The sequence below is a fragment of the Bradysia coprophila genome, unplaced genomic scaffold, assembly GCF_014529535.1.
Source record: "Bradysia coprophila strain Holo2 unplaced genomic scaffold, BU_Bcop_v1 contig_235, whole genome shotgun sequence".
Taxonomy (NCBI): domain Eukaryota; kingdom Metazoa; phylum Arthropoda; class Insecta; order Diptera; family Sciaridae; genus Bradysia; species Bradysia coprophila.
In genome coordinates, this window is record NW_023503496.1 from 1 (window position 1) to 16,635 (window position 16,635).

The following is a 16,635-nucleotide window of genomic DNA, read 5'->3' on the forward strand; positions in this document are numbered from 1 at the left end:
CGAATCGATTTATTGACTGGCAATACTTGGCGGTTGATTTTTTTTGGCTGGCGATACTTAAAAGTTCCATATTATTAACTGGCGAAAGTTGGAAGTTCAATTTTATTGACTGATACGTTGCAGTTCAATTTTATTGGCTGTCGATTCATTTGCAGCATTTTTGCCTAAATCTTTTAAAAAATTACCAGAATATTTCTGATAAATCGCCTGTTGATTATAATTAACGGTCAGAAAATGTAACTCAGTTTTTTTTATTCCAATGAGTGTCAAACCCTAGCATATCATAATAAGTACAAAAAAATCTTACTGAAATTATCATAGAGTGCCATGAAATCACTCGATTAATCAAATGCACGCAACACATTGCATTTGACAATAAACAAAAGATGTAAAACGGTTGTTAGTTTTAGAGTCCAATCGAATAAATTCATGGCATGTTTTTTTCGGTATATTGAATTGATTCTTGTGTGTGTTTGTGTGGGTTGGTGTTACCATACTGCCTCAGAACGAAAAAATCTTATTGAAATGATCAAAGATTGCCATGAAATCATTCGATTGACAAATGAACACAATACGTTACATTTTTTTTATTATTTGTATTTCAACTCTTGCAGGCGCAGGTCGTTTTTGTGCAAGTGTATAAAACTTTATTTTAAATAATAATCTCTTTGACGTTCTATATTTCAAATAATATTCTTTCAAGAAACGGCATTTTTCAATGCCAATCGTTTGTCTCGGCTGTCAGGACCAAAAACGGTCCAAAGACAGCAAGTTTTACGTTGCGAATTCTTTGTCTTTAGTTGCCGTTAATAACTTAAGACAAAAATTCAATGCTAAAAAACGAAAACTGGACGCAATCACCGTAATACCCGAGTCAAGCAAAATATGTAAATCTTGTTATGACATGAATCACAATAATGCCGTTGTGTCGGTAGATTTGAACGAGCCTGATTTGACCATCTACAGAAAGGGGTTGCACTCCATACTCAGTGTACTTTTGGGTGTCGGACTCTGGCAACTTGGTTTCTGTTCCCCGTGCTACACGAATGTTTCTGTTGATGAACTATAAGTTTTTAATTCTAAAGACATCTCAGATGTGTTCCGATCATATTGGTCTAGAGAATTACTGGCCCTTGGTAAAACAAATTACTCGTGAAGTGGCACCAGAAGAGCAAAAACTGGTCAGCGATCTTATGTTCGAGTACTACCAAAGTTCACGAAGTGAACTGGTTTTTAATATTGATAATTTGAATTCAATCGACGACGAGGATTTTAAGTCCTGGTTCGGTTTTTATAAAACCGAATTTACTACCATTTGTACATATATCAGATCAAGCGAAGCCAAGCATGTGGCCGTACTCTTATGCAAGATGCGCACTTCTTTGTCGAATAAACAGATGAGTTTTTTGTTCGGATGCTGTGAGCAGACGATTGCAAATCACATGACCAAAGCAAGGAATGACTTGCTAGAAAATCTGGTTCCCCTGTTTCTCAACAATAATGATCGCAATATAATTTTAAATCACAACACACCTATAGCAAAATCCCTTTTTGATATGGATGATCAAAATGGAGTTTGTTTATTCGATGCTACATATCGTTTTGCTCAGAAATCTAAGAATTTTGTCGGACAAAAACAACTCTGGAGTGAACAGAAAAAAATGCCCCTTACAAAGCCAATGGTCGGCTGCGCTCCAGATGGTTATGTGTTTTATGTTTTAGGTCCATACGATGCGACCCATAACGATGCCGTAATTTTGAAAGATTGTCTGGTTCGATATGAAGACACGTTAGCAGGTCTACGAAAAAATGATGTGATTGTTGTTGACAATGGATTTCGTGATGTTCTTGGTGATCTTAGCGAAAGAGGTCTTTTGGCCTACGTTCCTGGAACTGGTCAACGAGACACTTTTGAAGCAAATAAAGCACGGTTTGTTACAAAGATTCGTTGGGTTAACGAACAAGTGTTTGGTCGCCTGAAACAAAAATTTAAGCTATTCGCTATACCAGCTCATAATAGTACTTTATTCCATGACTATGACTCCCTCCGTATTGCCTTTGCGCTTCTAAATCTTTTTCATAAGCCTATCCTCAGCGATAAAGAACATGAAGATATTGCTATTCTTATGAAATCTCGTTTAAATGTTCCAAACCTCTTAAAGGATGTTGTTGACCATTACAATTTATCCAGAGTAAAGATTCCCTATATTGACTTAAATTACACGTCGCTTGATAACAGAGCGAACAATATGTTACTTCGGTTTCCCCAACTTTCAATGGATGATTTTATACAATGTTAGTCTTGGGCCCTATCAGATTAAAAATGCCATATCGTATTATGCGCAACACCAACAAGAAGATATCTTCCTCGTTCAAAAGTTTGAGCCCAGTCTTCGATATCGAATTGCTTCATTGGACTACGCCAAGTTTGATATTAAGATATCAGATCCAGTGCTCAATAAAAGCGTACATGAAATCTCGATTTCGGAGCACAAAACATCATCACATTTTTGTACTCTTCGATCAATCAAAGTCTGCAAGAGACTCGATTGTTGAATATTTTTGTACTTGTGAAACAGGATCTCGTACCGTTGGCTGTTGCAGTCATGTGATGACAATCATATGGTATCTCGGATACGGGCAGTACAATGAAATACCAAGTACCTAATCCTAATATAACGAATGTGTCGATAACAATTCCCAAAGTCCGAGTCAATGATGAAGAAAGGCATTGAAGATAGTGACACGGGACGACTAAAAAATAAGTGGTGGATGTGTATGAATGAATCAATGAGTGGATGGATATATGAAAGCGTGGATTAGGCAAGCTTTTTTTGGGTAGGGAGGGGCAGTCACCTCGAAAGGGGCTTACGTGGTCCGGAGGGCTAAAATATTGGACACGTATTTTTTCTTAGAATTTAAAAAAATATTTTAGGCACCTAGAAAAAGGCATTCATTCATATATACGAACACGTTGGTTAGAGCAGTAAAAAAGATATGCACAATATATCTGTACTGCTCTAACCAACGTGTTCGTATATATGAATGAATGCCTTTTTCTAGGTGCCTAAAATATTTTTTTAAATTCTAAAAAAAAATACGTGTCCAATGTTTTTAGCCCTCCGGACCACGTAAGCCCTTTTCGAGGTGACTGCCCCTCCCTACCTGTTGTAATTTCCTCGTGTACTTCGTTGCGTCTATTCTCCACCAGAATAGACGATACCAAATGTTGATTTGTTTCTCTGAGCTCAGCCGAGAACTCTTCGTAATTGAAGAACCCGTTCTCCTGAGCTCAGAGAACTAGTTAAAACAAGCTCGTTTTGGTTCAACAATAACAAAAAGACTGGTTTTATTCCATTAATTCACCTGCTTTTATACAAGAATTCTTCCCTACTACTTCCATACATAAATTTCGGTTCATTAACTCTTCGACTAATAATTGTCAAATTGACAATAATAATTCATTTTAAATAATTCAACGCATTTCACTTATCATGCAGTTATTTTCTTCAATAAGTATACTTCAAACAGAAACGCAACTTATGCATTTTTGTTTCAACTCAAAACATTCTAGATCAATATTTGTATTGGAACAGCGATCTTGCCAACCTTCAAATACTCTGTCCAATTCGGACATTCTCCCCTCTGTCGGCAGACCCTTGTAATGGCTGTCTGGTGTTAATCGGATACGTGTTAGATCGTTCTCTCCATGTTGCCAATTTCAAATGTTTTTAGATACTCATCAAAAGTGATTCCATTCAGTCTGACGGCTGCAGGCGGGCAAAAACGTAAAAAATTTTATCTGGCTGTAGATAAAACATTGAACAATCTGTTCCCATAAAGGTACTAATTTCTTCTCAGGGGTCGACAAAATAAAGAGCTCTTGGGTTAATTTCACAACTGCTGACTGCAGATAGTTCATTGTTAGGTTCTTTGATCTAATTACCTTTGCTTGCTAAGGCTTCAAATTTAACTGGCCGTTAATTAGAATTCAGGCTCTTTACTTGGTCAATGCTCAGAGTTTACTGGCATGATTCAGTGCTGCGTAATATTCAACATATATATATCAATTCTTCATGTCGTGGTCTTACATATGCACGATGCTCTTTCTTCATTGTTGAGTATCGTGCATCTTGCCACCTGATCTTCAAAAGGTATTTTCAGTAGTCGTTTTTAGATCTAATGCATTGTACCCGAATTCATTCAATCAAGTGTACTAGATTAATTCAATTCATCAATTCAGTTCTTAGTTCAATTCAAAATTTGTTATTTTCCGTTATGACATATTTTCAAACATCATATTCAAAGAAAGTTGTATTTACCCGAAATTGCATCTCTCTTTAATCATTAACAGACACATGTGTATTTACAACATAAACTTGCTTCCAATGTATCATGCGCATAGTTCAAAAAATTCTTCTAAAGTGTCGAATTTCACTCATTATTAGGGAGACGCCCTGGTATAACAACAACACAGTTAATTATTTCAAAGAGGATCGTTCGATTAAAGGATTGCTCAATATTTACTAGAATTGATCAAAGATTCAAATTAATTGTTTGTTTCATTTCTGACGTATCCAATTACGTCGTTTAATATCAACTGGCCAGTCAGGCATTACATTTGAACAGAGATTGTGACTTCCCAGAACGTTTTCAATAATTTTCAAATCTGTGTGCCTTTAAATCACACATCAATCTCTGTTCATTTGATTCTACCGTTTATGGGTCTCATGCATGCATGATGATTTTACATTTAGCGTGCATTCTATCAACAGAAATTTTATTCGGTTCTTTTTGTATTGATAAGCTTGATAACATTTTTCTTCCTTGTGTCCTTAACAAATGTGTACTCTTCCTCACAAGATTGGCATTTTCCTGCCCCTCAATTTTTACTTGATCAGTTTATGGCCGAATGATGGACCTTTTCAAATCTTCGTTTAATTTATTCATCAATATTGTTTAATTTTCAAGAATTTTATGATCAAACTTATCAAACATCGCTAATTTCTTTTCTAGTTCTTTTCACCCAATCAAGTTATTGCTTTTTGAATGATATAAAATTCACCAACATTAATTCGCTCAAAATTCTTTTCATTTTTTGTTGCTATTGTTTAGGTATTCGATCATAGATTGTGATTGATTGCAGATGAACTCGTAATCATGAATTTAATTACAGAATATCTTCCCTTCATTAGGTATTGAAACTTGCACTCAGTTCAAATTTAAATCACAATCTTTGATCTTGCCCATCTTTCGATTTCAATCTCAGGCAGGCGATTCATCAATTTTTTCAAATTTCGATGTTAGGTTTTTCGTGGTTCCCCATACTTAGGTAGTGTTGATTCAATTTCAACATACTGTAAAGAAAGAATTAAAGTCATTGTTCAAATTTAACAACTTATCCTTTTTTCCCAAAATTGGTTCAACGTTCATAGTTTTGTGTTCCATCAGTTTGTGTGGCTGCCGACGAATTGCTATTTCCAGGTTTTCGTTTCTCAGTTGTCGGCGTCAAATAACATTTACCTGCCATTCAAGAATTAGTTGGTCCAGTATTTGTTTGCCTTTTGCGTTCGTCATTCATTCAGTCGTGTCATATGTCACAATAATTTCGATAACCTTGGGTTGTTCATCTTGTAGTTTCAATAAGATTCCATTGTTCTGGAAGTTTCTGATTTGTTGACTCGGTCCCGTCCATTGTTGGAGGTTCGCTTGTTGTTCGGTTGTTGATTTTTATATTCATCTGCTTGTACTTTCTTCGGTCTCGCGTGGTTTCAGCCTGTTTGTTCATAGACAGGATTTTTGTTCCAAACAGTTCAATGTTGTTTCTTCAACTGCCAGCTGACGATATGTCTTCAGTATTTTCGTTCTGCTACAGGATATTGCATTCGAAATGCATTTCTATCTCCTGCCACTTTCTGTACAGTAGATTTGTTAATAAGGCCGCTCTTGTCACTTTCAAGTGTGACCGCCATTACAGTATCGATTCATTTATTGACCTGCCACTTTCTGGACGGTGTGAGTTTGTTGATAAGGCCGCTTTTGTCACTTTCAAGTGTGACCGCCATTCCATTATCGATTTATTCTTTGATTCAAATAGTCTCGCTGGTCATAACGTTACTATATATCATGGTGCGACAAGCATTTTTGTTAGCGCAACCTCGCATATTTTCATTTAAGTTCATTTGTTTTCGAGTCAATGGTTTCAGATATCACAATATTTTCAACACTCATGTTTTTTTTGTATATTTGGTTAATTCGTTTTCAAGTTCAGTTGTTTCACAGGTTGTAGTTACGACTTTTTTCATTAGTTTTCAGTTTTAAATGTCTCAAGTGTCTCACCATGTTCCGTTGACCCATATTATTCAATATCTCAAGCTCGACAGTTTCAGGTATCCAACTGTTCAATGTTGTTGACCCAGATATTAGTACAATGAATGTTATCCATATGCAGACCTTTACTGGTATTCAGTCAACTTCAAATTCTTTTAAACTCTTCCGAATTGATAAGACTCATGAACAACCAACGATCAGACAGATTGCGTCCAAAATGCCTAAGCTGTCTTTACTTCATCCTGCGTCCAAGATGATGTAAAGTTTGATTATTTACTGAGTCAAACCTATTCTTCCAATTTTAAAAGATTTATTCATCAATTGAATACGTTCTTCGTTCAATCTTTTCACGATTCTTAATGTATTTTTCCATTTTTCATTTCACACACATTCTCGTGTTATTTACTTGTTTTCCTTACAGGATTTGATACTTTAAGTGCCTGCTATCCACAGGATTTTTCCATTTCCATCAATTTGTGTACTTTTGACACTTTGAGTGCCTGCTATCTGCAGGACTTTTTCCATTTCCATCAATTTGTATACTTTTGACACTTTGAGTGCCTGCTATCTGCAGGACTTTTTCCATTTTCATCAATTTGTGTACTTTTGACACTTTGAGTGCCGGCTATCTGCAGGACTTTTTCCATTTTCATCAATTTGTGTACTTTTGACACTTTGAGTGCCTGCTATCTGCAGGACTTTTTCCATTTTCATCAATTTGTGTACTTTTGACACTTGTGTGCCTGCTATCTACAGGACTTTTTCCATTTTCATCAATTTGTTGTGTAATAAATTACCATTCGATGCTTCGAACCTGTCATTTACAGGAATTTGTTGCTAGGTGTCGCGTGTTGATTTTAACATCCTCGACGATTCGTACCTGCTGCTTACAGGAATTTTGTTTCCAAGTGTCGCGTGTTGATTTTAACATCCTCGACGATTCGCTCCTTCTGTTTACAGGAATTTCGTTTCAAGTTGTATCTACCATTTACAGGATTCGTGTTTCCAGTTGTGTTTCCAGGATTTTTTATTCAAGTTGTATCTGTCATTTACAGGAGTTGTTTCAATTTGTTGTGTGAATTGACCACATCCATCCGATGTTTCGTACCTGCCATTTACAGGAATTGTTTCAAGTTGCTTTTCGATTCAATTTGGTTTCAGTAGTTTTTCAAAATAGTGTCCATACCAATCTTCCCGGCTGTAGAAAGATTGCATATAAACAACTGTAATAATGCGGTGTGCTTGTGTGGTTTAATAATATTATTAACCCATTTCACTATTATGCGTTGCGTTGATTTAATTTTGTTTTTTCTGGTTCGTAATCACTTTTCATGTTGAGGTTCGTTCAACCTATTCGTTAATTCACTCTTGTAGTATTTATGTTATTTTCTTTTGTTGACCTTGCAACTTTATTATTTTCATTATCATTTTTGATATTTTGTTGCCTTCACAAATTGTTGTTGGCAAGTTGTAGCATATGGATTTGTTAACACTCATTCGATGCCGTTTCACAGGAATTTGTTTCATATTTAACAGTCATCTTTCACAAAATTTCTCATTTGAAAGTGTCTTTCAACCTTATTTTAATGTTTTTGCCCGCACAGTCAATTAGTCACAAGTATTCCGGTTTGATTAATTATTTCATTCAATTTGATTCCGAAGTAATGTTCACCCTTGTTTTCAATCAAGTTCTCCAAGTTATTTCGCGAATTTATGAGAATCCGGAATTCGGTTATAATTTAATTTCTGCTCATGTTTAATACGAACTGTAATTCGTTGATGTTAATATTCACTTTTCATTAAATTGTTTTAACCGTGCGGGCAGTGTTGAATTTTTTACCCATTATAGACATATTGTAGATTTTTCTGCTACACAATCGTGATTTATCCCGACCATCCGTCAAGACGTCATTTGTAGGATAACTGCTACACCAGTGTGATTGGTCCCGACCATCCGCCAAGACGTCGTTTGTAGAATAACTGCTACACCAGTGTGATTTGCCTTGACCATCCGCCAAGACGTCATTTGTAGGATCACTGCTACACCAGTGTGATTTGTCCTGACCATCCGCCAAGACGTCATTTGTAGGATAACTGCTACACCAGTATTTATCTCGATTTCTTTTGACTGCCAACAGTCAACTTGGCCTCTCCAAATGGTACGAGGACTATTTTTCTTTCTTGATTCTCACCGCACCCCGAGTGTTTTTTTTTACTTTCCGTACACCCGGAGTTTTAACTTTGCTCGAAGGACCATGTTGTAATTTCCTCGTGTACTTCGTTGCGTCTATTCTCCACCCAGAATAGACGATACCAAATGTTGATTTGTTTCTCTGAGCTCAGCCGAGAACTCTTCGTAATTGAAGAACCCGTTCTCCTGAGCTCAGAGAACTAGTTAAAACAAGCTCGTTTTGGTTCAACAATAACAAAAAGACTGGTTTTATTCCATTAATTCACCTGCTTTTATACAAGAATTCTTCCCTACTACTTCCATACATAAATTTCGGTTCATTAACTCTTCGACTAATAATTGTCAAATTGACAATAATAATTCATTTTAAATAATTCAACGCATTTCACTTATCATGCAGTTATTTTCTTCAATAAGTATACTTTCAAACAGAAACGCAACTTATGCATTTTTGTTTCAACTCAAAACATTCTAGATCAATATTTGTATTGGAACAGCGATCTTGCCAACCTTCAAATACTCTGTCCAATTCGGACACTACCACAAAAAAAGCTTGCCTAGCGTGGATTGTGTGTGTTTGAATTTATGAGTTGATGTATTGATGTATGGAGTGTATGAATGAAATGTGTGAGAGTGTGTGAGTGTGTGTGTGTGAGTCAGTGTGTGAGTGCGTGTGTGAGTGTATGTTAAAACTAATGAAGTAAAAGACCCTTTCAATTAAAAGGTTAACTTTGATGTCGAAACTTAAGTATGGTTTCCACTGAACAAAAAGTACCCCGTGTGAGAGCCGTGAGAGAGTAAGCTGTCAAGTAAACAAAGCAAAAATAGAAAAAATTCAATTTTGTCTCTCACAAGGAGTACTTATTTGGTAAGTGGAAATCAGGCCTTACTCTCAACGGATATATTGAAAAATTGTTTGAAGATTATTGTTCTGCCAAGTCGGATTACATTATTCCCACTCGGAAAAACCACAAACCAGAGTGTATATATAGTATGTTCTATAGTTTATTAACTTTTTTTGGTTTCAAAGGCATTTCAGATGTGTTCCGTTCATATTGGTGAAAGATTATCGATTTACTACCATATGTACATATATCAAATCTAGCGAAGAATTTTATAGAACCATGTATGCAAGATGGCATATGAAATAAACGCCCGAGCATATTAACCATTTTTATAATGCATTCGTGTTTCAACATTTCATATTCTAAATTCATGTTTACAACAACTGGTTCTACTGAAATCTAGTTGTTCGAACATTTATAAATCAGATGTCTTTTGCTTTGCGTTATTATTGACGAGTGTGGGAAGAGTAGATTTCGTATTTTAAAAAATCGCAAAGAATTCAGAAATATATTCTAGGACATACAATTTATACGCAAAAAAAACATATATCGTTCTGCGACCTATTTTTAAGCTTAAAGTTCTAAATACATGTTTGCAATGTACTACCATATGTACATATATCAAATCTAGTTAAGCACATTCTACGACCTAATGATACTGTTTTCGATAGCTTTGTGAGCCATAGGTTAACGGTGTCCCACCGGTTGGGTGGGTCATATCCCTTGACTGTCTAATTTTTGTGTTCTTTATTCGCTGTTTGACCAACATAATGTTGGCAGTTCGATTTTCTTGGTTGGCGATACTTGGCGGTTCGACTTTATTGAATTGCGATGCTTGGCGAATCGAATTTTTTGACAGGCACTACTTTCCAGTTCTATTTTATTGGCTGGCGATACTTGGCGGTTACATTTTATTAGCTGGCGACAGTTGACAGCTCGATTTTGTTGACTGACGAAACGTGATAGTTCGATTTTATTCACTGTCGACACTTGCCAAGTATCGCCAGCCAATAAAATCGAATCGTCAAGTATCGCCAGCAAATAAAATCAAACTGGCAAGTATTGTTAGTCAATAAAATCGATTCGTCAGTCTACAAAATACTTCGTAGTTTGATTTTCTTGACTGGCTACACTTTAACAGTTCCATTTTATCAGCTAGCATCATTTGGCTAACTGTCGCTAGCCAATTAAAATGGAACTGTTAAGTATCGCCAGGCAATAAAGTCCAACCGCCAAGTATCACCAGCCATTAAAATCCAATCGACAAGTATCGCCAGTCAATAAAATCGAACTGCCAACTGTCGCTAGACAATTAAAATGGAACTGTTAAGTATCGCCAGGCAATAAAGTCCAACCGCCAAGTATCACCAGTCAATAAAATCGAACTGCCAACTGTCGCCAGTTAATAAAATGAAATTATTAAGTATCGCCAGCCAAGAAAATCAAATTGCGAAGTATTTTGTAGACAGTCGATTCGATTTTATTTTATGTGATGATGGGCGAATCAATTTTCTTGGCTGGCGATACTTGGCAAGTGTCAACAGTGAATGAATAAAATCGAACTGCCAACTGTCGCTAGCCAATTAAAATGGAACTGTTAAGTATCGCCAGCCAATAAAATCCAACCGTCAAGTATCGCCAGCCATTAAAATCCAATCGACAAGTATCGCCAGTCAATAAAATCGAACTGCCAACTGTCGCTAGACAATTAAAATGAAACTGTTAAGTATCGCCAGCCAATAAAATTCAACAGGCAAGTATCGCCAGCCAATAAAATACAATCGCCAGTCAATAAAATCGAACTGCCAACTGTCGCCAGTTAATAAAATGGAATTATTAAGTATCGCCAGCCAAGATAATCAAACTGAGAAGTATTTTGTAGACTGGCGACTCGATTTTATTGGCTGTCGATGTTTGGCGAATCGATTTTCTCGGCTGGCGATACTTCGCAAGTGTCGACAGTGAATGAAATCCATTTGCCAAGTAATAAAATTGAACTGTCACATATCTCCAGTCAACAAAATCAAACAAGTATGGCCAGTCAATAAAATCGAACTGCCAACTGTCGCTAGTTAATAAAATGGAACTATTAAGTATCGCCAGCCAATAAAATCCAACCGCCAAGTATCGCCAGCCAAGAAAATCAAACCATCAATAAAATCGAACCTCGAACATACGAAATTGAAAGAGGAATATCATTGATTTTTTGAACTTTTATAAAAGCGTCAATTTCATAGTTTGTTAGCTGCCGCCTATCGCTTACGCTAGTTCCTTGCTTGTGAAGGCTTGTTGTATTGTCACAAAAGGGGACCTCACCCTACCCATCAAAAAAAAACCTAAATCCCAGCTTTTTTCGTACACTACATTTTAGTCATTTTTGGTAATACAGCAGTTTCTGTAAACAGCTTCTAGAGAGGCTCCGAGGATCCCAAACTCAGTAACCCGAGTCAGGATCAATCTGGAAAATTGTGTAATTGCATTTAGCACTATTTATTACCATTTTGTATCAATTTCAAATAGAATTCAGAGGGTGACGAAACAGGAAAAAACTGATGAGCCTCTTTGCTCAGACATTGGTTTGTTTTCAATGATTAATCTTGACATTTTCTGGACTGATAAAAACTGTCGTTGTTTGTAGTCCGGGCGGCTATGTCAAAAAAAAAAGTCGCGTTCTCGCTCGCTAGGGAGTTTTCAAATTGGATTGACTAGTGGATACCATTGGTGTGTCAAAGTTTTTGAACCATTTTTTTTTTTGGTCTTATGAACTGGTAATAACCGGTAAAAACAGGTTTTTCTGTACCCCATTACGGGTCACTACAAAGTTTGACAGACATACCGGTTTTGACCGGTTATTACCGGTTCATGAGGTCGCAAAAAAATTTCGAAAACGTTGACCCCCAATGGTATCCAAAAATCAACAGATATTGAATTCACTAGCGAACGCGATAACACAGCAGCCCAGACTATTAAGCTAGCGAGCGTCTAAGAATTGTTGTGAAATTAAATTACGTTCGGGGAATATTTACCGTTGATGCCATTCGCCCGCACGAATATGCCCTATAACGTTTGTTTCCTTCACAGAACTGGTTGCGTTAGTGAAAAAAAACACTTGAATGTCATCTCGTTTAAAAGATTTTTAATTACCAGTTTGATCGAACCAGTCGATTTGAATATATTTGAATAATAAATTGAGTTGACAATAAAAAGCAACGACATTCCATCTCTACAATCAGTCAAGTTCAAACAGGCAAACATTCAAAATGTTGTTCGTTCCCGCTGTCTTTCGGAAGTTAAATCCATTAACCGTTGAGTCAAAATGGAAAGTTTTATCGGTAACGCTCAAAAACTTCAGCTCCAGTAGTGGCTTTTCACCGGAAGAAATCGAACGATTCCGGAAAGTATTCCGCACAATGCCATCCTACGAAGAGTCTATAACTTCCCAGGACCTACCACAATTTTATCGCTCAATTAACTACATCAAATCCATGGAGACTTACCTAAAGCATGCCGAATACACCGACAAGATATTCGGCGGCCGAATCACGACCACCCAGCTTATGACATATCTTGCCAATGAACACGATTCACGTCTACTGATGCACGAATATTTGAAGACGTTCGATCGGAACAATGACGGATACATTTCGAAAGACGAATTTGAGATGGGCATTGGAGATATTAAAGTTCACGATCCGAGATTTAAGCATGTTTCTTACGAAGATTTTCTTAAACAGGCGGATACCAACAAGGACGGTAGAGTCAGTGTGTCCGAGTGTAGAGATTGGGTCAATAAGAATCTTGTGCTACCATGATTACACGTCATGACGTGTCAGTGTGTGGAGTTTATGAGATTTTTCATCCGTTGAATACATGTGTGAAAACGAACTGTGTTTGTATTTGTGTCTGTGAGAAACAAAAGTGTCCAATTTACCCTTTGCGATCAACCTTTATTAAACAGAGAGATGCTAATATGATGACTCGGTCGTTTCGACGGATAGAGGGAATATGTCGAATGATTTTGAAATTGGTTGAGCGAAAATGTATTGAATTCTCTCTCAAAAACCCAACTGTCATTCGACATATTCCCTCTATCCGTCGAAACGACCCAGTCGTCATATTAGCAACCTTTGTTATTAAAAGGTAGACAGATATCTCACTGCCATGTAATGGTTCACTAGAGATTCAAATCTAATTTTACCCATTTAATGTGGCACTCAATCACAGAAAATTCTCCCGACTTCCTGTAGGTCCAGTTCGGTTGACGAATCGTTCATGAAGTACTAATATCACTCTAAAAGATGAGACAAAACATCGAAACAGCATACCAAAATCCTATTTTGTCTTAGCGTGACATAAAAGTACTTCATGAACGATCACAATCACTTGGTCATCGGGCACCTTACAATATCTCAGGTTACTTAAGAATAACAGCTGCCGTGCCTGAAATGTCTTGTTTTTCAAAGATCTAGTTGTGATAGTCGTCATTGTGCTTCTAATCAAAACTTGACTTTTTGTCCTTCCTAAGTTACTTAGGCTTGCGGGTTCGAGTAACAATTACGTTTCTAGTGTCTTGTAAGACATCTATCTCTCGGTTGTTCAATAGCTGTGCCTAAATGAAAATTTTGCGCGGTAAATGCGAAAATTGTCTACCCGAGGCTAAGGCGACATTTCAGTTTAGACACATGTTAGTAACAAGATTTTATGTACAGAAGTCGTCTTTTTTACAAGCGTCACTTTTACGCACTAGTGCTTAAATATGTGAAAATCCATTCACTCACTACTTTTCACACATGCCCTAGGACTGAGAAAATCAATATTTCAAAACTCTGTTGACAAGACACTTGTCTCACTCTAAGATTAACTTTCTTATCGTTTGACCTTCGATACATTGAGAGATTTTCATCACCGATTGTCATAGGTCAGGGAAAATTAAATGATGTATGCGATTCAGTGTTGCCAGACACTGAGCTGTAACTCAAAAAATTTCTGATCTATCCCCCATTCAGGGGATCAGTCATACATTTGTACTAAAAGCGCCAGTAATGCATACTTATGGAGTTATCAGCGGTTTTCAATGGAAACACTGAATAGCAGGCGTCCTTTAAGTATACCCCCTGAATTGACGATGAGAGTACCTTACTTCTGATAAATAAGCTAAGTGCAGACATGTCCTGTGACGGTTGCCATTACATTTAGTTTCGACGATGAGAAGTCGCTTTTTAAAGACTTTCAACAAGTGCCACATTGTCAGGTGGCACGCGTCAGGTGCAACCGTTCAAACGTTTGAGATTTTTTTTATTCATCGTACGCCAGAAAAATGATAAGTTGGTACGCCTGTGGCGAGATAGAAGGAGCAGGAGCATGTCGAGCAGGAGCATGTCGAAAAAATTGACACCTCTCTTGAGAGAATTCGTACGTAATTCTCTCCCATACCGTACACAATTTTTAACCTCAGATTCCTTCTATCTCGCCACAGGCATACCAACTTATCATTTCTCTGTCTTACGCCTTACGTTACTTCAATTCTCACAAAATGTTTCCCTTGACAAGGTAGAGCTCGTCGTTGAAAATATTCGTTTCCCCTTCAATACCAATCCTACTACCGAATTCAATAACAATTCTTTTCCGCTCTTCTGCCTCTAAATGACGCAAAACTTGATCCAACAACAGAAAATGCAAAACAAAAAAAAAACCTAAAATTAACCAAAACACCAAAATGTGAAGTCATTTCAGTTCCAAAGAAAAAAAATTGTCAAAAAAATTTAATCGGTCGGAACCACACTTGTTCTGTGCTGAAGTGTAGGTATGTTGCTTAGTACTATTATACCGACTCGCTGTTCGCTTTATTATGAAAGAGCACATCGACAGTCAACACATAACGTTCGAAGCGATACGAACTCGCAGAAATAACAATTTCGTTGGTATAAATACAAAAGCGAAACTTTCGGTTTATCTGTCGTTCGAACGGGGAAAAAAATTATTTTTCATTGAACCAAACCAAATTTCAGATGTGAGTAAAACGAACGAAAATCTAACATTTTCATCGATCGACGTCTTAGAATATAGAACTGAAAGGTTCAGTGTTGTGTTCTTGATTCGAATTGTGGAAAATCGATAAAAGGAAAACCCGCTGTGCATTGTTTGTGACAGTCTCGGTGTGTGATGATTTCTGTGATATGACCTAGTTCATTGCAACGTCTTCTGACGGTTCCTATTCTCTTTTTTTTATCTATTTCTTTGCGGATTACATAAGACGAGAGTAAACGCAATTAAACGAAACTGGTGTTCATGGACTGCGGTGCTTCCGGACTGTACAATATTGTTTACGCTACCTTCATACTGTTCGTTGTATTTCTTTACGTTTTCTATTTGTAAAAGCTCAGTGAAAGGAAAAGTAAGTGGAAATGTCAGTTGTGGATGTCTTGAGAACCCGTCCCGTTCGTGGTACTAATTGTCAAAATGTTTTCCAAAAGTGATTCGTTATGTAAGCGGCAAAAGGAATCGAAGAAATGTTTTTTTCTTTTCTATCCGTGTGTGTCTGCACTGCAGCAACAGTAAAAATATAATTTCATTTTGTTACGGAAAAGTTCTTCGAATTTTTATTTAAAATAGAAATTCATTGACGTAGGTTGCCTGTATGGTAATCGAGAGAGGAGGAAAACTGAAAAGCAAATAAGTTGCCGCGAGTCAAAAATTCATTCAAGAAACAGCGAACTCTCTGTGTTTGTATTTGTTTGAAGTTTCTGTTTAAGCCGAACGCAACAATAGAACGGTTTTCAAACAGTCAGCTGACCTTATTTTTATTCAATTTTCGTTCGTTCGTTTGTGTATATGCACTCTCTCGTGATTCTGGTGTAATAATAAATCCGCATCGGCGAATATAATAAAAATGTACTGCGATTTCGCTAACAAATTACATGTCAAGTAATTTCAAGATCCGATTTTTTTGTTATAGCACAAACGGTTATTCTCACTAACATTTCCAATTCAAGGTCGATAGCGCGAGACGATAGTTTATTGTGGAAGGACAACTTGTGTGCTTTGCATATGTGCTCACTGCTCACCGTCTAATCGGAACTTTTATTTTCAATAAAATCGGTGAAAATACACCTACCTACGCAAATATCCGCAGCATGTTGTCTTGTCACAACATTGTTGTGTGCTTTCGTTTTCCGAATTCTTTGCTGGAAAATTACAATTAATTGTTACTGTCGCTAGGAGCTACAATTAGCCAATGAAAGTGTAAAACAGGTACGGTCGATCGTTCGT

The 16,635-nt window shown here is 36.9% G+C and overlaps 2 protein-coding genes across 9 annotated transcripts in view; both read left to right on the forward strand.

Annotated features, from left to right (window-relative positions):
- The first annotated feature begins 310 nt into the window (after positions 1-310).
- LOC119077290 (2-oxoglutarate dehydrogenase, mitochondrial) overlaps positions 311-16,635 on the forward strand; it is a 43,701-nt gene continuing 27,376 nt past the window's right edge. For 2 of the 8 annotated variants that reach the window (XM_037184442.1, XM_037184446.1), the window contains exon 1: positions 15,228-15,376. The gene's annotated coding sequence lies outside the window, so the exon portion shown is untranslated. Of the gene's footprint in view, positions 323-9,153; positions 9,157-15,224; positions 15,377-15,624; positions 15,761-16,635 lie in introns of those variants that run through there. The other 6 variants (XM_037184443.1, XM_037184447.1, XM_037184445.1 and 3 more) reach the window with 5 other exon arrangements.
- On the forward strand, positions 12,627-13,178 carry LOC119077302 (calmodulin-like). Its single transcript, XM_037184466.1, has one exon. The coding sequence runs from the start codon at positions 12,627-12,629 to the stop codon at positions 13,176-13,178; it is 552 nt and encodes a 183-aa protein (XP_037040361.1).

Excerpts from the sequence above, each read along its gene's own strand:
- LOC119077302 (XM_037184466.1), top strand. The coding sequence starts at position 12,627 with ATGTTGTTCGTTCCCGCTGTCTTTCGGAAGTTAAATCCATTAACCGTT.